Source organism: Bombus vosnesenskii, unplaced genomic scaffold (assembly GCF_011952255.1).
Source record: "Bombus vosnesenskii isolate JDL3184/JDL3185 unplaced genomic scaffold, Bvos_JDL3184-5_v1.1 scf7180000013285, whole genome shotgun sequence".
Lineage (NCBI taxonomy): Eukaryota > Metazoa > Arthropoda > Insecta > Hymenoptera > Apidae > Bombus > Bombus vosnesenskii.
This window is the reverse complement of record NW_022882938.1, coordinates 4,508,585-4,530,329: the sequence shown is the minus strand read 5'-3', so window position 1 is coordinate 4,530,329 and position 21,745 is coordinate 4,508,585. Positions and strand designations below refer to the sequence as shown.

The following is a 21,745-nucleotide window of genomic DNA, read 5'->3' as shown; positions in this document are numbered from 1 at the left end:
CACGTTTAACTCCGGAAAAAGTCGTAAAATATAAAATGCTCTAATTTATTTGTTTTATATTTTACCGTATGTTTTTAGAACTGAACTTTTTCGAATATCTAACGATACGATAATAACTAAACAATAATGCGTTATGCAGTCTTAGAAAGTACTTTTTTTTTCGTGTATCAGTGTTCGAAATATCTTTCTACATATATTTGTTTTTTAAGTAAAAGAGAAGAAGCAAATAGAGTATCGCAATATATAATAATATTAGGAGGATAGAAGGGACAGGGGTGAAATAAAACACATCCTGATTTTCTTCATGGTTCGACAGTTTCTTGTTGAATCGACGATTAATTAATACGCAAGTAATATCACAGTTTCGGGTCAGCGATCGACACGATCGCTGCTCATTGCTTTTCCGTACATTCCCTGGAACACGACACCCTGGCATGCGGAATCCAGGTTTGATTCAAGCGTTCTTTCTGTTAGTAACAATTAAATAACGACCCCTAAAAATTAACACATATCCGCTTATCTTACTCCCATCTCGTCGATTGTTCCGAACCGTCAACGTTAATCGAAGAAATACTTGTGCGTATGACTTACTAAATGTTTCGCTGGACGACGACTTGTCCAGCTTACAATTAATATTTTCCTTTTACAATCTTATCGTCCTTAAATCTAATTTAAATTAGATTTAAATCAGAAATTTACATTTCAGAAACATCTTAATTTAAATTTAATTTAAATTAATAATTTTCACAAATCGATTCAAAGAAATGATGATTCGTACATTTTATTTAATACGTTATCGTCTGATCTTAATTATAGAAAGGGAAGGATAGTAGAAGAAATATTGATCGAATTTCGAAGGACGCGGATCGGCCTCCTCGCCAGATAATCGAGTGGCTCAATTTAGGAGTTAGGATCGCATTCGTGCTATTTATACGGCCTTACCTAAAGCTAGCTCATTACATGAATGTAATTACTGAGTTTTCACGTACCGCACGTCAAATACGGTGCAATACAGCCTTTGAAACTTTGTCTCTGACCGAGAACGTCTAATCGAGTTGTCCTAACGCTCTAAGTGATAATATACATATACATTATAAATACGAATAATTCCATCGATTGTAATCGACAATCTTAATATCAAATGATTCGCAGAGATCGATTCATCCCTGATTCCATTCTTCAATGTTGACTCGCAGTTTGCACTCTTTTGTCTCGTCGTTAGCATAGTCTTCTACAGGATGATCCCACGATCGCTGCATTCGCCAATTTTTATAGGCCTAGTGGTACTTGTCGCGAATTCTCACTGTAATCAGAAGCAAAAAGCACCGGAGACTGGTGGAGACTAGACTTAAAAACATTCGGTATGGGTAGCATTGTTAAAAGATTGAAGAGCCTCTGAAGTGGAGCTTTTGAATCAATTAACATCACTACGAGTAGTACTCACTTTCCATGTAGAGAATCCCGAGAAGCAGGCCGACCATGAATAGAAAGCTCATCGTGCAGACGAGCACGGTGAGCTGATTTCTCGCGCAGCAGGACTTCCTGTAAACGGTCGTCGGTCTGCCTAGGCCGTTCACTACGGTGAAGTGAGTGCTGCTCGCAACCGATGCGGTGTCCATCTGTTTCGGCGCCGTCACCGTAGGCGGATGAATCGCCGCGAGATTGGCTAGGTTAGCGGCTGTCAGAAGTAACGTGCCCGATGCGGCACTCTGTAATACAAGAATGTTATTTAATCGCTCGGTTATTGAACTTTCTACTTTAAATTGAATAATTGGTTAATTTCAGTCTCCTGAATGATTAGTCTTACACTTAATGATTCATTAGATTTATTGATTATATTAATTTAATTTTGTGGGGTTGTTATGGCTTCTTAAACCTCGAGACTTCTGATACCTAATCTTTTCATTTATTTGTTTAGCTTCAATGGTTACATTTATTGATTATACTAATTGTACTTCTTTCTAACATTTATTAGGATTTCTGAATTCTTTTACAACTTTAGAAATCTAAATCTGTTTACATGAGGATAATTTAACCGTCAAAATATCAAGGTAGGGTGTTCAATATTCCTTCAAAGGATCTCATGTTTTTCCTCAATTGTATCAGTTTATATTATCTTATTTTCTCATAACTGTTTTTCCAGTGACTCTGACTAAGAATTATGAATATTATTTGCTATAAATCTTCACTCATCAAATAAGTCTAATTGTAGTCATAGGTGTGTTACATTTACTTTATAATTTTTAAGGTACCAAGAATTAATTTCAACCAGCTTTTCATTTACGTTCTTCAACTTCTTCTAAACTTCAATTACATGATCTATCGATGCACGCTTACGTGTGTACTGGCAGTGGATCCTTGCGACGAGGTGGATCCTCTGGATGGCGAGTTTGGGTGCAGATGATGAGCCCAGCTACCATTTTCGCTATCCCTCTCGCTTCGTCCCACCAAGGACGGCCTTGGGATGTGCCAGGAAAGCGGGCTGCCCGCTACTGCTGTCGTAGCCGCCGTCGCCTCGATCTGAAAGCAACGTAAATCGACGTGAAGCTTTGATTGCATAAGCGATAATGTCGCGGCGATTACGCTTCTGCCTCGCCCGCATGTCCTCCACCTGCAACCGCGTGTTGTTTATCTCACGCCAACAGAACATTACTCTATATGTATCCACCACGTTATCTGAGTTTCATCTGTTCGACGAACAGGCTCGTGGTCCGATTCGATTGACCAATCAGCAGATTAAATAGCTGTTTAAACCTGCTGTATTATATCCTGAGCGAACGTTCTTTGCAAATGTATCTAGTCTTTTTTACTAATACGATTCTATTTTACAGTCGTGTAAATTGTGCGTCGATGATATACTAATTAACCGACGAAACAATTGGGAACTTTGGACACATAGACTTTCTCGTTAACCAAGTATTGTATTCATTCGCTTGTTTCCTTGTGTTCGCGTCATAAGCAAGTTTTACATACCAAAGAACGTTGTTTTCGAAAGGCTGTCGCAATGGCTTATTGTTCTAGCTCGGTCCCATCTGCGGGTATCCGTATCGCGCGTTTCACCGCATCGAAATACCAGCGGGGATGATGTACCGCGACCTAACTAAATCGTACACTCTTCGCTTCGATCGAGTTCACTTCAAACGAAAGAAGAGAATAGAAGAGGAGTGGTTATCGAGGAATGGTTCTTAGAACGAGTAATCTTTCTGTAATATTTTCCTCACAACAGACATATACCTTCTAGAAATGTTTTATTCTATACTGAATCTTCATCTTTATTCTGTTCTTTAGACTTTTATTTATCCTTGCGGCTTTCAAACTCTAATTTACCCCTATGCTCTTCAAACCCTCATTCACGTCATCTTATGTGTTCTTTTCTATAATCACCTGACTAACAAGAAGGATTTACACACCATCGTATTTGTTGTGTGCCAAATATGATTTAGTCGGTCAATAACTTAGTAGCATTATGAGTTTCTTCAGAAGGGCACCAAGAGACTTCAGCTCCTCGCATATCCCAGTTCGAGTTTTGGTCGTTTTAACAAACTATTACTGAGTATACCAAATAATATTAAACGCCATCATCTATAATACTCTCATTTCGAACAAAAATGATGCACTTTGCAATGGAGCAACGTTCAGAGCCGAACGAGTCCTCGATTGCGCTACCACTCGGAGCTCGAAGGAAGATTTTCGGGGGACCAAGCTCCCGATATTCCGGTTTGATCGTTGCACAACGCTGGTACTCTCGAATTCCTCTGTGCAGCTCGTTGCTTCGAATGTAATTCTCTGGTCGCATCTTGGTCGTCTTCGTCGTTGTCTCGTCGTGTCGTCGTGTGTTTCCTCGACTCTTGAAGCATGCCTGGAGGTGTACGGCCGCGAAACGTTTTCAGGGCCAAGCCGGGGATAGCAGCGCGAGCATTTCCGCGACTTTGACACTGGCTTGGCCCGTTGGCTCGGCTCGTGCGTACGCACGTCGATTACGCCAGTTAATTGGCCATTTTCGCACGTAAATCAGCCGCGTTTCGCACCGAACCTGTGGCCTACCTTCGCCGCACACTGGCCACCGCCCAAGGTCCGAACTCGGCTTGCTTCTTTTTTCGAGTCGCTTTTTCACTCGGATACGGTTCGAAGTATCGAGTCTCTAATGGAACGCGAGCCGACCCACGATTTATGTGTCCTGTCGGGCGTGGCCGATTCAGAAAATAACGTGGAAGCAGCCTTGCACCGCATTTTTGCCGCCGGTGCCTCGCGGATCTTCCGGGACTCGCCGGAGCACCGACCACCTGGTATTTTTAGTCTTGGAGTCTCTTGTTCATTCCATTGTTAGGTCTTTAAGAAATTGATTCAATCGGAGATGCATATGTTACATGATTTACGAGGATTAGTTTTGTCTTAAATGATTTGAGGGACATTTTGTGTTAGGTCAGAATTACAGTTCTATTATTTGACAAAGATAATAGTTTCTTCAGCCGATGATATAATTGGAGAATTATACTACTAAGTTGCTCTATAAGTAATCCTTTGAGGATCCTGTTTAAAACAATGAGATTTTTATAAAGGTAGAATAGGAAACTTGATAAAAGATCCCTGATACGATATTATTCGTGAATTATCAACACAGAATAAAGCTATTAGGATTAAACTTACTGCAATAATCGAGTCAAGCAACTTTGAATCCTCCATTTTAACTCTGAATAATCTACTGATATCTCTTTAGCAACATTGACATTTTGCAAATTGTTCTCGCTGATATAAAAGGAAGATGACCACTGTATCGTTAACGTTGTCAATGAACATTTCGAAATATAACTTTCTGCTTTCGAAAAATTTCACTGCAAAGGACTACTGAGATCACTGATCGATTGTATCAAGAAATTGTCAGAGTGCAAGATACCAAAACATGGACCTAACAATTAATACGACATATCGTATAAATCGCTATAGAAGATACTTGAAAGACATTCGTTGGCGAAATTACATAGGCTGGAATGAAAAGATACGAGTGAAATTGCGCAAAGCTCCTAGACAATGGAGGAGAATGGCGCCGTATTTGTCGGAATCGAAGTTTCATAACTGAATCTCGATACCCGACGGCGCGTTCTCGGTGACAGGTATTCGTTGCCGAGCTGGTATATCTCGAAATTTTTCGAGACGATGCGAGAGGCAAAAGAGTCGGATACTCGAGCCGGAGCAAGAAGAAAAACCCGTGCACCCGAGCGGGAACCGAGACCAAGACAGAGAGAATGGCCTGGGCGACGCTCAAAGAGAGGCGTCGTTAAGAATTTTTGTGGAATTCAATACACTGGTCAGCCTCGAAGCGCTGCACCTGTGCTGGGACCGGGTAACGCGACACTCTGAAACTCGCCACTCTTTTTTCGTTCTCCCATCGTTGTTTCTGTATCATCTCGAGGGGTTGAACGATTTTGATTAATCGTCCTCTTCGTGTATCAAGAACGATTAACATTGACAGAGAGTATCGTTGTAGTGAAAAGTAACGACCGGTTAGGGGAGGATCTTTAAGATAAGTTGTGAATATCTTCGAATAAATAAATATTCGAAATGGGGATGATTTCTTGATCGCAACATGTTAAAATATTTTGATATATCAATATATTAAAGTATATTTTTATCGTATTATATACGTTCGGTGATTTGAGTTTTAACGTCTTCCGAGGAATGTGAGTTTGAGTTCTGGGTATTCCCCACTCTTCTTTATCTGATGTCACATTTTTTGATTAATGTGTTTCGTAAAGTTGTCTTGGTATTTCAGTGGAAGCAGAAGAGGCGTAACCTATTTTCTTAAGCACACAAAAATGACAATAATTATAATTTGATGACAAAGTAATATAATTGCTGATCATGCGTGGTTCTCTACTAAACCTGTTGGCTGTCTAGGTTTCTCGTAGCTCGGACCGTTGTTAATATATTCCGAAGTCATTATCTTTATAAACTAATTATAACTGTTTAACATTACTAGAATGGCTAAACGGTCGGCAAATATTTTCAAAGAAACGTTAAAACGAATTATCTCGTTTCAAGGGCAGAATATATTCGGTCATCGATCTTTGTTCCCTCTCATCTCGTGTTCCCCTCTTTTGAAGAATTCATTTGCCTAATCTTTAAGTAACCTTAAGACATTCTTCGATTTTGAGAAGACTCTGATAGAACATTAAGAAGTCAGTGCTTTTTATTGCTTCCTCGGAAACGTTTTGTTTCTCCCGGCTCTTGTCGGCTGCACAAAAAATACGTCCGCCAAGTGAAGCCAGTGACTCGGTTGGAATTTAACACTGGTCTTGGAATATCGCTTGAATATTCGTTAACCGGTTGTACGAACGCGAGCTGTGCAGGTCGAGGATCATCATCCAGGAGCGCCACGTCAGTCGATACCTCGAGGTACGTTTTCTCGTTACCGATACCGCGAACGGGTAGAGAAGTTGGCGTCTAACGAGCGTCGCACGCGGATGCGTGAACGATCATAAAAAGATATATGTTACAAGGTAGCGATAACAGATTCCGTGGTTTGACCTTGTTCATCCCGTGGCAGATCGCTTTCGCGAGCGAGCAGATCGCATCGGTGAAACTCGAGGAAGAGGAACGAATCGGTTTAGGAATGGCTGTTCTAGAAGTTTCAAGCCATCTGGCTTTAGACATTGTTTCTTTTTCATTTTTGGAGCAATTGGTCATTCGGTGATGATACTGGAATTCGCACGATGAATTTATACGATTTAATTAAGATAGAGATAATTATAACGAAAATGGTAGAATAGTAGAAATAATATGAGGGATTAGATGGAAAATATAAGTTATAACTTTCTTCATTTTTTTGTAACGATGGAATATTTGGTAATAATAGGTGTCGGTATTCGTGTGATAAATTTATATAATGTAATTAAGACAGGAATAATTAGATAGATAATAAAAAAATACAGAGAATGTAGAATGGAAGGCTAGATAGGAAATTTTTTTTACAGAGATTAAATCACTAGTAATAATAATGGAATTTACATGTCAAATTTATATAACGTAATTAAAACAGGGACAATTAAGAAGGAAATAAAGAATTTTACAAGCCAGGTTTCTATAACGCCACGTATTTTATGATATCCTGAGATCTAGTTCGATTATTTCTACCTTTTTCCCGTTATGGAAAGACATAAACATTTTTTGGAGCAAATTTTTATAAACTCAAAGTCGACAACCCGGTTTATTAAAAGTAGTTCCGTAATCACCCGGGATTCCCAACGTTGGATATTTACGTTTCAGAGCGAAAGAAAGCGTTGTTGTTTGACAATTTATAAGAACATACCGCTAATTCCACGAAAAGGCACGATATTTACAAGGAATTTCAATAAAATACGCACTCATGAATATGTTGAGTCATTTCGGCTTTGCTGAGCATAGAATGAGCTTGTTTCTTCTATTCGACACCTACGATCGGGCGAACCGGATTTCACATTGCACCTCCGCTCGTTCACCCTCGATGAATTCAAACTTGAATATTTTGTATAATATATCTGGTAATAAAATTAAACTGTTCTTCATTTTTTTTCGCTATTCATCGAAATCTTATTCTGACATTTAGTATTTTCCAGTTTGATATTTCTTGAGAGAATTATTATGATTTATAATGATAGAGGTATCTCAACAAATTGTCTATACGGTTGATAAACAAACGAATAGAAAGTTTGTTATTAACGAAAGAATATAATATTTGACTCAACAACTTTCGATAATTATCGGTCATTTCTTCAATATACCTCTAAATTTTCGTAAATGCTGTTATTAACCAAATCACAGCGACCTGTTTAAAGCAGTTTCTATTGCTCTTTAATACGTATGTATTTACGAGCACGTTACGTGTCACCAGGTGAGCTAAGTGTTACGTTACGATTATGCTGTTAGAACGTTACGTGACATTTAAACATCTCCATGTTTCGTAGTGAGGAAATTACGAAGACTTGGATCTGTTACCCTTTGCATATTAGTTTACCTTTACGCTCCTCGCAATTTAGAAGTTGGTATTAGCACAAATGGAATATCTAAACACACAATGTGAAAATATTTCTTGGAAGTACGATCGTTTTGAGATCATTATGAGATTACTAGTTGAAATGGCCTAAGACGCATCTGCACTGCAATTCAATCATCTCGTAACCAATTAATCGTTTCAACATTCTTTCTTAAGGCGAACGAAATTAAAATAGAGTTCCTTATCTCGTTAAAGAACTAAAAAAGGGAAACTCAGAACTCGTATTCCTATCGGAAAAACAGCCCAGCCGACAACCTATTATTTGCCACTATAAAGATCACCTAGGGAGGTAATAATTTTAATAATACACAAGTTTCGACATGGTCTCATTTCCATCCGCGACGGCGTCTTCGAGCGCGGCCCATTTTCACGCCGATCTCGCGCCGCGTTGCCTCACAGAAAACATAAATCTAAGGCCCGTTTGCCACGATCGTCTACATATTTTGCAACTCGCGAGCTGGGCTCATTACATCGACTATTGCACGATGCTTCACTTTGTTTACCACGAGATCCACGGCGGTTCTTCCAATAGAAAAGAGAAGTCACAACGGCGAAGTCGAATGAAAAAAAGGACAGAGGTCGCTGCCCTCACTGTATCACGATCTTTGATATTTGGTATGATAATCTGCTCATCGATATTGGAGATACGCATTGACTTTCGATATTTCCATCAAATCATTTGCAGTGGTCGAACATTCTCGTCCTTGAGACTCCGTGTGTCTGTTGGCTCTAAACTAGACAGAACGCGGGCATCTCGTGGATTATGAAAGAGCTCGAGCGAGCGTTACGAAGGGAGATTCTACCGTCTGTGAAATCGTTGCGCGCCTCCTGTCGTGCACAGCGAAGACGAAGATTCATGGCGAATAATATACGGGATTTAGAATAGATTCTAGAGACTTCGTTAACGAGACCGTATTGAATTCCGTGTATTATCGGTTTGATAGAAGAGTGATATATCCGGAGATATTTGCAAGAACTGGCTGTGGAAGCATTTAAATAGTCAGTCAATTATCCATCATGTTAATAGGCTCCAATAAATATTACAATTTATGTAATAATAAGCTCATTAAATTAATGAGATTAATAGAAACGTGGTGCAAATACTTCTTGCAGTTTAAAACTGATAGAATTCATTGAATTTATATAATTATTAAAAAAATGAAATTATAAATTGTAAAAGGAAACGAATTTTTTGCTAAAATAGTTTGCTAACCATTGCTAAATAGTTGGGTAATTAACAACTTTCCATTTCAAACCGACTTCTTCAAAAAAATCTTCTCGCAATAATTGTATCACTTTCCTAGCGAACCAATGAATTCAAAGTGAAATGTTTGACGCGAAATGATCCGAGAATTAAAATGATCGACGAGTGGAAGAAGCTTCTACACCGATTTCTAGCGAGCCTGCTTAATAGCCTTGGCGGCTATCTAGATGGAATAGCGATCGCGAAGTAATTATTTCGTCGCTTATATTCACTATATTCATTGGTGCAATGTTACGGGGATGGCTTTCAAACGATTTTAATGATCCCGGACGTAATTAGTTCCGAACATCGTACAGGTATCGCCGGTTTCAGGTCGTTTCCGTGATGACAAGGTCTCTGTTCTATGTCCCAAGTATTTTTTACGATTTGTCCTCGTGTCTCGGAGAAGCGTGAAAAGTGTAACAAGAATCGTTTAGTGAGATCTAAAGCGTTCTTCTGACCTTCCTCCTTCCACGAGGTCGCTTCGATTGCCAATTAACAGATACCAAACCGATCGAAAATAGGTCGATCAATCGAAATCAGATACACCTGTCATTATTATAATTACACGCATGACTGAGCGCCTTTGATCTCGTTATGGGATATTTGTTGCAGTCGTTCCAGCAAATTCAGTGTTTAATAGAGTAAAGAGTCTAATAATTTAAAGATAACATAATATACCGATTAAATGTCAATGTCTCGTGACAGTGAAAAAAGTTCTTGTACAAAAATGTCGTTTAAGGCTCATTTTCCAGGTTACAAACAATTAAATCATCCTCCGATTTTATACCTTGTATAGATGCGTATGCCTATTTCGGAAGTCAAGATAGTTATTTATTTCTAGTCAGACTTTTATCGCAATTTTTTTTAGAGAAAAGAACGTTCCTCTTTACGCTCTATTCATTGCGTTGCACATTTGACATTTCTCGCTGAAAGGAATTGCAAACATTTTGGAAAGTTTCCAATATATGCTGGATTGTTTCTCAATCATCTTGAACTCTACATTGACATACATAAAATACTTGTATTTCTTTCAGGGTTAATTTTGTAACCTGTGGCTAAAGAACATTTCTTCTTATATTTAATTATTTGCTGTTCTTTTTTTCTCTAATAACCTTTAAACATACTAGTTCCTCCACCCTGTTGAAATTTCACAATAACAAGAAAGCATGTTTGTCTCGTGTACGAGCTCTTGACAAATACCGGTCGCTGAATAGGTAACCGGTGAGAAGGAAAGTCGTTATGCGGAGAGAATCTTCGAGAGTCTGTAAAATAAAGAAGCGTTCGGAGGAGAGGAAGAAAGCCGTTTCCTGATGGCGAATGTCTGTTTCACGTATACGAATCGTTTCGAGCGTAGTGTGCGTACGCGTTCTACGGTTTTCACCAGCAGAACGAACGCGCTTATCTTTGGATAAGCAGTAGTGGCTGTTGCATGAGCAGTCGAAGGACTGTTAAAAATCGAAACGCCACGTCGTTCCACTTCCGCGAGTTGCGACCCAGCTCCAGCTCTGGGACCTTGTTTGCGAATTTACCCGCCTATTTCGTAACGCGCCTGGCACCGTTTCGGAATATATCTGAGGACAAGAAATTAACAGAAGCTCGTATATCGATACCACTGATTTATTTTGTAAAAAGAACACGGTGGTATCGGGAACTGTCCGGTTATCTGAATTTAGTTTATACGTATACAGTGACTGACGAAAGTATCGAAACGCTTGTAGATTTTTTTTATAGATATATGTATTATGTTGTACGAAACACATTTAGAAATTTCATTAGCATCGTTACGAGACTGGGCTATCATGTTTATATCGAAGTAAATAAATACTTTAGATGACTGTTTACGCTGTATATACTAATTTTTTTTACAGAATATACATATGTTTCCAGTAAATGTCTTGCAACTTCTATAAAATAGTTTCGAAGTTGTTGAAAATTTCACCAATCATGGCAGTCGTATCTCGTTCTAATGCTAATGAAATTTCAAAATATTTTATATAAAACATTCAATATACAAGAATTTTCTATATCTGTAAGTGTAAATATCTAAATACTTTGGAGCCACTGTGTGAGTGAAATTTATATGATTTTTCCTGTGTTTTGGCATTCGGTTAAGAAGAATTCAGATATAACAAGAGAAGAAAGAAAGTTTCGAAGTGATACTTATGTACTTGAATACTAGTAATTTTTGTATTAGATGGTTTTTACTACGTCGTAAATATGATTCATATATCCATTGCTCTCGTCAATTATAATTCTGTCTTGTAAAATTATGATGTCATTTAGTGTCGTTTACCATCTAAGCTTTCTTCGCTGTGTATAGATTCAATCTGCAGTTTACTCAATCAGATACGAAATAAAATGTCGTTCCAATAAATGAGGTTCTATTGTTCGTCGATTGTTGGTCAAGGTTCCCAGCGAACGCTTTAAATGGTTCTTGATTATCCTACGAGTACCTTTGTCTTATGATTTTTGTACTTATTGTCTTCGAATATTTTAATGTTTGAATATGCATGATTAAAGATGAATATGTTTGGAACAGTAATCAATTTAAGAAACTATTTGGGACCCATATAATTACAGTATAATTTACTGTAATTTTCAAACTTTCTTCGTTGAAGAATGACTGACTATCCGTTTAGCTTGAAAAATTCTCAGATTTTAGTTGAATCGTCGATTTGCTGGTGAGTGAATGGAACACTTAACCTCTGTTTCATCGTCAGCGTATAATTAAATCCAAGCTTTCCAGGTGAACCATGGCACCGTTTGTCTTCGTCGCGATGCGTCAACGTTATGTCACTGGGTGTACGCGCGCAAATTTAATTAGTCCGAGTAATTTGCACGCTTGGCTACTCTTCCCTTGTTTTTCTTTAGCAGAATTCGCCAGTCGTTTGTCTTCATTATCCTTCGCTCGAGTACCGTCCACATAATCTGTCACATATAATGGGAGAGTCAGCGAGTGTAACAATCGTTGTTATCTTCTTCACTCCAATTTTTCAATCTTCCTGCTTCGTGAATGAAATATTTAATCGCGAATTAAACGCTCGATCTCTCATCATCGTCGGTTTCTCAAGAGAAATAAGATATTTCTAAACAACAAACACATCGTAACGGGAACTTTCCATTTCGTTTATCCAGTAATAAACTATACACGAAATCCTGCTCGTGCGTTTTTAATTCCAAACTTTCGACAGCTTTCTACTTCTCTGCGAAAAGGAATATTATCGATCGAAGCGAGATTCATCGCTATCGCGATCGATAACTTCATGATGCTTTATCATCGATCTCGTTCATTTATCGCGAGCACTGCCCGCGGCGTCGACCTCAAACCGAGTCGCAAACCAATCGAACACCCTGGTCCGATCCAACTCTCTGAAATTCTTTTCTACCTGAAAGAAAAAGCTTGTGTATAAATTCATAAATCAACGCGACGCGCGAGGCTATAAATAAACCAGTCAAGAATCCATTGATTTCATAACAGCGAGGCAATTCTGTTTGCAAATTATTTACGCGTCTCCCAGCCGTTTCTCGTGATCTGCCTCGATCCCGAGTACGTTTACTCCGTGATAATAGCTATGGCCGATGATGATGCTCGGCGCCGCCACGTCCTCCGTCATCGTCGCGAAATGTCACGAGCACGCTTCGCCGAATCCGGAGGAACTTGTTGCTGGTCGATTCTAAACCTTCTCTAGGTCATTTGGAAACGATCGATTCTGGTCCATTTGCATTTACAACGTAAATAAGGAGTACGTTCCGAAATTGTGACATCGAGGCAAACACGTGTCGTGAGACCTAATAGTTGCAAACGACGTTTGTCAACCTTATCCCTCCTATAAATATATCTTCCTCCTTCGAGTCTGTTTCTTCTTGCTTTCTTCGGTCTCGAGAATCGACGCGTCTAATACACGTCGCGGCGGTGACCGTTGAAGTAGAAGCGGCGTGTCATGATCAGACACGGAGTGATCATTGCTTGGACGCGAGTGATGTGTGTGAATATATGGCAATACTGGTTCTTACGGTTCTTCTATAATGATCATTCTTTGAAAGTAAAATTATAGTGGTCTATAAATGGTGCCGTGTAGGTTAGGTTAATGTACAGTACTGGGCAAATACTAAGATCATGTACGAAGTTGAAATGTTTTGTTTTTACGAATGGATGTGAAGATACCTTGAATCTTAAATTTATTCTTTGTTAAGTATTGAATTCAGGAATTATTGATGATTGATATTTGTTATGAAAGTATTAATAATTATCATATATATTTATTTCTCATGGCTCATCTGAAGTCGTTTTGGAAAGTTACAAACATGATACCATAAAGGGGATATTGCTCCTACATAATGATTAATATTTCCTAAAAATATGATCAATTAGTATTGCAAAATTACTGTCGTGGATGATCTAAGACTTTTGCATATACGGTCCTGTAAATTTAGGCAAGCAGATAGGTGTCTTTGTAAATTGGAAACAGCAGGACCCGTTAGAAAACTGTCACGTCGTGGCGTCTTGAAATAGAGAATGAAAGTTCGATACGCGTCGCTTCTATCACGCAATCTAATGAAATATGCTTCCTTAATGAAGCAGCACAAGACGAATTATATAATTACGCCGTTGTCGCTGTCATCGTTATCCAATAATTGTTTTCGGATTATAGATGGAGATCGCAAATCAATTTTTATCTCTTATTTACACAAAAATATATTTAATACTTTCATTGTTCGTCACCATAATTTAAACCTGTATTTGACATTCTGTAAAGCTGTCATGCATTCTTTTATTTAATAATTAATGAGAAAAACACCTGTTTTTATTGACGATCTTGTTCTCAAAGTAACTCGCTGTCACAATAAAGCACCCGTGAGTGTTGCACGAATCAATGTCGCGATCTCGTGAATTCCTTCCCCGAGGCGACATTTGCATGCAACAAGAGAAAGCACTTCATATTGCAAAATCGATTTCTCTGCTTCGACCTTAGACGAAAACACTCCAGCTTTTCCCCTCGGTTGATCGATGACCTTGTATCAAACCTTGACTTGACAAATCCAACGAAGATTCGTGGCTACTCCGTTTAATAGTTTTGGATATTTTCGAATTTTATCTAATCCGCTAATAAACAATGTCGTTTCGTCAGTTAATGACTGGTGAGCGAATAAACGAGCCTTCCAAATATCAAGATGGAAAGTGAAATCTTCGATTCCGCACCAGCGTAAGTTCCTCTTAAGGTCAACGACTGAGAATTGTTTTCACACACAGATCGATTAGTACTCTAATCTTCCAGGGACACGGATACTCAACCGTTCATAGCTCGATAGCTGTTCACTGTTGACGACACTAACACTTCTCGGTTGACAAATGCGAAGACGATTAATCGCGCATGGATGATAAAGGACGATTCTGATTAAAAATTCGTCGCCGTGGAAACGTGTCGACCAATATTTTAATTCCATATTTAACATGCGAAGGTTATCGATGTTAATAGGATTTGCTGAACGAAGTTGTCTGTATTCAGAGGTTAATATGTTTCTAACGTATATTTTGATTCTCAATTTTGTAATATTCACACATTTAAAAACATAATTTTGTTACATTCAGATCTTTAGTCAAAAATATCAATTTTCGTTTCATTCAATTTGTCATATGACAAATACCGGTCGTGAATGCAAAATTTCGGATTAACATTCAGGAAATGTTTCTAAAAAGTATTTGATACGTTGTCGACCTTTACGAATTTTTCTCAAATGACTAATTTCGTTCACCAACTTTCCGTTTTTAATCGTCGCGCATGACTGATCACGCGAGTGGAACACGCGGCATTTTGCTCGAGTCGAATCGAGTTGCAACTCTGAAGTTCTGGTGTACGCGCGCGGTGCAATGATGAAATAAACGCGTACGTTCTAAATTGTAGGTTCGCGCTAAAGATCGCGGCCACAGTTCCGAGAGATATCGCGATGTTATGTAAATGATCGATAACGAAGGCTGAATCGACACGGATCGTATCTTGCTTCTTCGATTTGCAATCTGCGTTACGAGATGCATTCATGAAATCCATTCGAACGGCAGATCTCGAGCGGACGATCAATTATATCTCGTTGATTTAAACGCGGCGTTTCCCAAAATGGTTACTTTGTTTTTAACCTTTTGCAAACCGCTTTCTGTTTGAGTTTCACCGTCGAATCCGTACAAGGTGAACACGGTACATAAATCAGGCTAACTTCCTCCTATGATTAAGTTCCTTCCTAATATTTGTGAATTAATGTGTATACATTAACTATATATATTGATGTATATCGATAAGGCCGATCAAAGTTCTAGATAATCGGCAATGTTACACAAGGATGTATTGCAAAAGATTCTGCTTGCCAATAAGTATTCAGCTGGTCAATATTTAACCTGCTAATTGAGAAAGTTGTCTTGTACTTGATCTCGAGATTCATAACTTGATTATTGTGGGATAGGCTGTTTGTAATGCTCCGTTCTTTTGTCTTATATATTATACATTGGAGTTTCTTTTATTCGAACTTCATTTATTGGGACGAAGGTTGAATCAGTGTCCGATTAAACGAATTCTCGTCGACTGAATTTACTTGGCTGAACTTGAACTTCTATTTTATAAGAATGAAAGATCACGGATAGTGAATAGAATTAATGAATTCCTATTATGTAATCAATTAGACAAATGAAATTCTGCTCTGAACGATAGCAAAGAATGAAAATCCTTCTTTATTTTTCAAGTTGTTTTATTTAAAACATATAAGTCTTCGTGATAAATCAGAATTAAATCTTTCACGATGCCTAACAAGTAATTTACACTTAGCATAGAATCAGTTTAATTCACAGTAGTAAATCCTAGATTTATCGTAGTTCGAGTAATAAACTTGGAATTCCAGCTAGGATTCTTACGCCTCGAGAAGCAATCGCGGTCCATGCTCGTAAACGTTAGGACGGCGAAGGAATTATGAAACGCGAATGTGAGAAACGGCCTACAGGTGGCTTGGTTACCGGCTTCTCGAGAATCAACCTGGAGCTACGGAATTATGGAAATCGTTTTTCAACGCGAGCCGTGTAGCACTATTTCTATCGCGTAACGCCTACACGTTCTACTGTATGTCAGTTCTATTCGTTTCTTTTCCTTTTAATATAATAACCAACCAAACGCTTGTTCGGTAGATCGTATTTAAAATTAAGTCACTGCTGCGGGCATGAAAGTTCAATTCGTTGAATTTCGATTCCACTGACAATTGCTAGTTGCTGGTTTTCTCATTTAGGCGACTAACAACCACTTTTAATATCGAGTCATATGGCAAACTATGATCTACTCACTTAGGATCATATTCGAGGATCTTTATTTTAATTTTAAATTTTATTTCAATTCCTGAGACTGAAGTTTAAGTATCCGCTGTAAATCATGAATTTTAAATTACATACACATCTTTTTAAATTTTTAATATTCTACCACTTTATTCATACAACATCCAAGTTAAATCGTATTTCCATTCTTCTAATCTCGAAAGAAACGTAACAACGAGATAGTGAATATTTATACAAATTCAAATTTTTATGCATACATCAAAATGCATCTGATTTTTCCTCTAGATATTATAATGAATGCTTTATTTTTTTCACATTGAAATTCCTAACGAATTCATGAAGGTCTCCAGTCTAATAATATTTGTCCTAAGACTTTTGTATGTAACGTATCGGAATGTAAAGTATCTCGTTGTTTTTCGTATTAACCATACTGCTTCAAGAAAGTGTAGCTACAAAACAAATAATAAGTGGACGGGTTGAACCTTAATCGGAATACGCGTTCTCGATGTTCGATTTTTCGTGGAAAGTTGCAAACGAATTTCTCACGAGCGACGCGTCGCAGCAGGCAGGTTTTATTGCACAATACGCGTGTACCGTAATTTGTTCGCGATTCGTCGCCGTGGTAATCGCGGCGTGGCTTTCGTGCGCGTTATTTTCTACGAATATCTGGGAACGATATTGTCCTTCGTTTCCCAACTAACATCTAGTGCGTCGACGTTGTCGCGGTGTACTCGGTTTTGCGTTATATAAACCCGTACCGGGATGGGTGTCAGGCTTATTAAGTATTCGCGGTGAACGGTGTTACGCGGCGTGTACATACGCACGCACGTTGCCCGTGAACCTAAACTGTTCGACGCCTTTTACCAAGATACCTCGATTAATCAGAACAGTTTACCTGTTTACCAGTGTCATTTTATATGTCGTTCGTTTGATAATCGTCCGTTGAACTTTCTGCATTATTAACTGTTTCTCATTAACAGGATAGGTAAAGAGAATAGAATAGATAAAGAGAAACATAGTGTTGTTAATTATCGCCGATGCATTAAATCCGGGGAATCTAGTTCCTGTTAGATAACGTTGTGAAATTTTTTTCGCGGACTTCCTCAAAATCTACGCCTGCTTTACGTAACCAGCCCAAACCTGCTAATCACTAGAAACCAAAGATCGAGAGATTTATGATTCCCGATGAATTTAGCTGATTTAACTTCCTCTGCTCCTCTTGTAGTCTCTCCTATTTCTCTTGAACCAGAAGACTAACTTGTCCATCCACTGGATGGTCTTCTATTTCTTTTTCTATCATCTGTTTCCCACCAAAGGAACTTCAGGACGTGCTTTGTATTTACATCGTGAAAGTTCGATAGGAATTGTTCGGTAATTGTGATTAAATCTCGTCGGGCCACAGAGAGGAATTGAGATTTCTGAATTGCGGAAGGGACGACGAGTAGAGAAAGCAGAGATAGTTACAGAGAAGGACCACGAGAGTTCCGTGATACAGCCGCGAACTATCATTTGTCTTCTAAAACACCATTTGCTAGAAGAAACGTCTCGACCATGTATATTCTTTAACATGTAATTCATGATGGACTTACATCAGGAACAGAATCCTCGCGTCCGTCGTTGGAGGCTTCTTCCACGTTGATTTGGATTCCAGACATGTTCCAGGGTGCCTTTCTTTTTTGCGCCTCCTTTTTTCGTTTGAAATCACTCCTATATACTCTATACACTCTCTTCGAGAATTTCGAAGGTCGATCTCCTAGGTCTCAAAGAAAAATCCGCACCTAAGAGCCGCACTCTCCGGTTACCACCACTCCCGTGAACGGCTGGTGATATCCCTAGCTGCACGTATATTCCACAAGAAACCGCGATCACCCTCGAAAGAAAGAATTCTCCCCCTCAACTCTGTTCTTCGTGGCTGAACGACCAATCCCCGAGGACCAGCCTGGCCAAGTCCCAGGGAGCCGAGTCCTCTCGACGTACTCCGTCGAGCGCGGAGTTCGTTGTCCTTTCTCTCTCCCTTTTTGGAATCCGAGAGCAGGACGAACTTTTGTTTCTCCTCTCGTCTCTCTCCCTTCAGGACGTTAACTACTTCTCTTTTCTTCCCTTTTCTCTCGGCTGCTCCTCTCTCAGAGGCTGAGTCGAATTATGCGCACGAATTCACAGACGAAAGGCTGGGTGATCGCCGTGGTGAACCATGAAGGATCTTCACGGGTCGAACGTGATTCCCGGTATGTGTTTTCCAAGCGTTTCGCTATGTCGCGGGAGTACCGCACGCCGTGTCGTTATCGTCTCTCTCGCACGCGTGCGACTAGAGCCGCCGCCACATCTGGCCTTTGGACTGGCTGCCAGCAGTCGGCCAGATCGGTTTTATACCTTCGTATCTCCCACCCTGGAGAGACGAGCGAGCGCGCTCACGGCACGTCGATCCTGCACGCGGCCAACTCTCCGCGGCACACCACGGCCGAGAGGATCGATCTTTTTTTCTCTTCCTCCCTGGACTGTGCGTGTGTGTACGCGTTTACCAGGAATACACAGGGACACGTAGACACACGGAGGTGGCAGGTCTAGGCGCAAGGACGAAGCCAGGAATAAGGGACCAGCCGAGAATTCTGCTTCGTCCGCCCTATCCAGTCCCACGGATTAGTCCTGTGCGTTTCTCAGGATAAAAGCGTGTCGAAGACAGAATTCGTGGCTTATCTCGGTAATTTTTCTCAGTCTCGTTGCCTCGTTTGGTGTTACCGAGTTAAGGAAACGAACGTAGTATCGGCTCGTATTTTCTGTTTTATCACGTTCGTTTTATTTAAATGGCTTGTTCCGTACAAGCACCGCTGAATTATTTTCCACTGGTCGTCTCTATGGAGAAGGTGGTCTTTACAGACGATTCTTGGCAGATAAGAACCGTCAAGATACGCTTTCTGCGTCTGGTAAAATTCAATACGCGTTGTTTTTCGATGTTTTTTCACTTTATCCTGCTGTATTATCTTGAATTTTGATTTGACTGTTCCCCTGATTTTTCTATGTATATCTGTTAGCCGTTGGATTCTGGCGAAGTCGATGATACTAATCTGGTGGGTTTTACGTGGGCATTGGAATGACATCGTGGAGCGGATCCTCCTGCTCACAAACCTGTTCCACGTTTTCGTGCAGGTATGCGTAGGTACGACGGTAGGAGAGTCTCGTTCCTTCTCTGTCCTTTTAATCTTGCTCGCAGATGTTTTATTGATGAACGAACCGAAGGGTGGCGGCCAGACGCGTCAGGCTTCCTCGGGAATCGTGCACTTTTCTCGTTTACCCCTAACCGCAGGAGACTTGAAACACGATATGTACGCTACCAGATGAGTTGCTTCCGTAAAATGTTAATACAGGAAACTTTTTTGCAATATTTTCTTACATTGTTATTATATATATATATATGTTATTATATATATTATATATATACATGTTATTATGTATATATATATATATATTTATTTATCTATTTATTAATAATGTTAAATACTGAGGAGAAATTCTGTTTTTTTTAAATATTAATTATTGAATAGTTTGTGAATATGATTGAATAGAATTTTTGTTTATTTTTTAAATTATTAAATTTTTACATTTTTCTTGACGACTCCACGATATAGTAATAAGTCGAATCTGTGCCTTCAAGTTTGTCTTTAAACTAAGTTATACTTTCGACAGCTTCATCTATCCTTTTAAACGGTGCAGGTGCTTTTATAGGTATTATGCGCTACTATATCACTATAGAAAAATTCGGAAATTATTGCCAGCCATAAGCTCATAAATTCCTGCACAGAAAAATTCGAAAAATATTACCGCCTACAAGATCATAAATCCAACAACTCCCTCCTTCTTCACGCTAACGTTATAATTCAAAAAATAAGCAGAACCATTTATTAAGCTCAATATCAACTACCCCAGATCTATATCGACTCTCCTACAAAGAATTGCCGCGGCAATTTTTTTCGAAGAACCCTAGAGAATCTTAATTAGATTGAAACGCGCCCTATTTATCCATGTTTGCGAAAATTAGAGAGCGCATTTATTGCCGGCGATCATGTGCATAATCCTCGTTTCATAATCGCCGATACAGGTATACGGTGTTCGCGTGGGAGGCAGATTCCCAGGCAGGTAATCTCGGCAGGCAAACGTATCACGATAACGTCCCATTAGAACAGGCAATCACGACTTCGAATCCGGGTCACAAGAAGCTTCTTAGGTGATCGCGTGTCGCGGCTCGTTGCACAGGGTCCTGGATTTACGTTTTAATACGACGACCATGTCGTCGAAACGTTTCATCCGACTCTCTTCTTGGAAACTCGAATCATCGTGCTGGAATGCCGGAGATGGTTGGATAATCCATCGCTAGATGCACCTGTCAGAAAAATCATCGAACGATTCGTAACACGAAAAACCGTCGATCCGAAACACTTCGTCATCGTGACTGCCAAAAATTGAACGATAGGAAGGAGAACGTAATCGCGTGGTTGTATCACGAGGAAATATCGTTTGCGTAATGTTTATCGACTTCGACTTGTTTCACGTGGCCTTGAGTAACGTGATGGTCATATTTCATGATTACGTTCATCTTTGACCACAGTTCGATTCGTGCAGATCCTCGAATCGGTTTAATAGTTTCTCGGAAACGTTTCGACGTATCGTCTCGCGAGAATCGGAGGCTTGAGTCACGCGTTTTCTGCGAGCGAGGACACCGTGCGTGTTAACCGTGGCGCGGGAATTAGATCGCCGTTCGGGCCTGCTCGCGATTAAATATTCCGCTCAGGAGCCAGACAGGAGCTCGGCTCGCTCTATTTCTGGCAAGGACTTCGGTTGCTTCCGTCCTGGCCGCTTCCTTTTCAGCACTTTACGATCTAACGAGGTCGTGATCTAACGAAACGATCGCGTGTGATCGTCAAAGAGACGAACAACCTATTCAGCCTCCGGTTTTTCCAAGGCGAGAACGTGTTACGTGGCTGAAACGACACGAGCGATCTTAAAGCGATCACGGACGCGCCTCATTTGCAAAATTTTACTTTGAAGCGAATCGTGGCGCGTGCCTTCCATCTCGTTGCATCGATTTCTGGCTCCAACTCGCCTCTGACCTTCCATCCGCGACGCAAGAGCATGCCAGACCCGGCGAATTGTGCGCGGATTTTTCATAATA

General features: G+C 39.7%; 2 protein-coding genes across 2 annotated transcripts in view; one reads left to right on the top strand and one right to left on the bottom strand.

The window, feature by feature from the left end:
* LOC117232109 (nuclear migration protein nudC) overlaps positions 1 to 21,745 on the top strand; it is a 103,050-nt gene that overhangs the window by 1,194 nt on the left and 80,111 nt on the right. The window lies entirely within an intron of this gene.
* On the bottom strand, positions 294 to 18,932 carry LOC117232110. The gene is made up of 4 exons (XM_033491275.1): positions 18,171 to 18,932; positions 2,338 to 2,520; positions 1,445 to 1,709; positions 294 to 1,303 (listed from the first exon to the last, which is right to left on the bottom strand). Exons 1-4 carry the CDS (start codon positions 18,234 to 18,236, stop codon positions 1,278 to 1,280), a joined length of 540 nt encoding a protein of 179 aa, XP_033347166.1. The 5' UTR covers positions 18,237 to 18,932; the 3' UTR covers positions 294 to 1,277.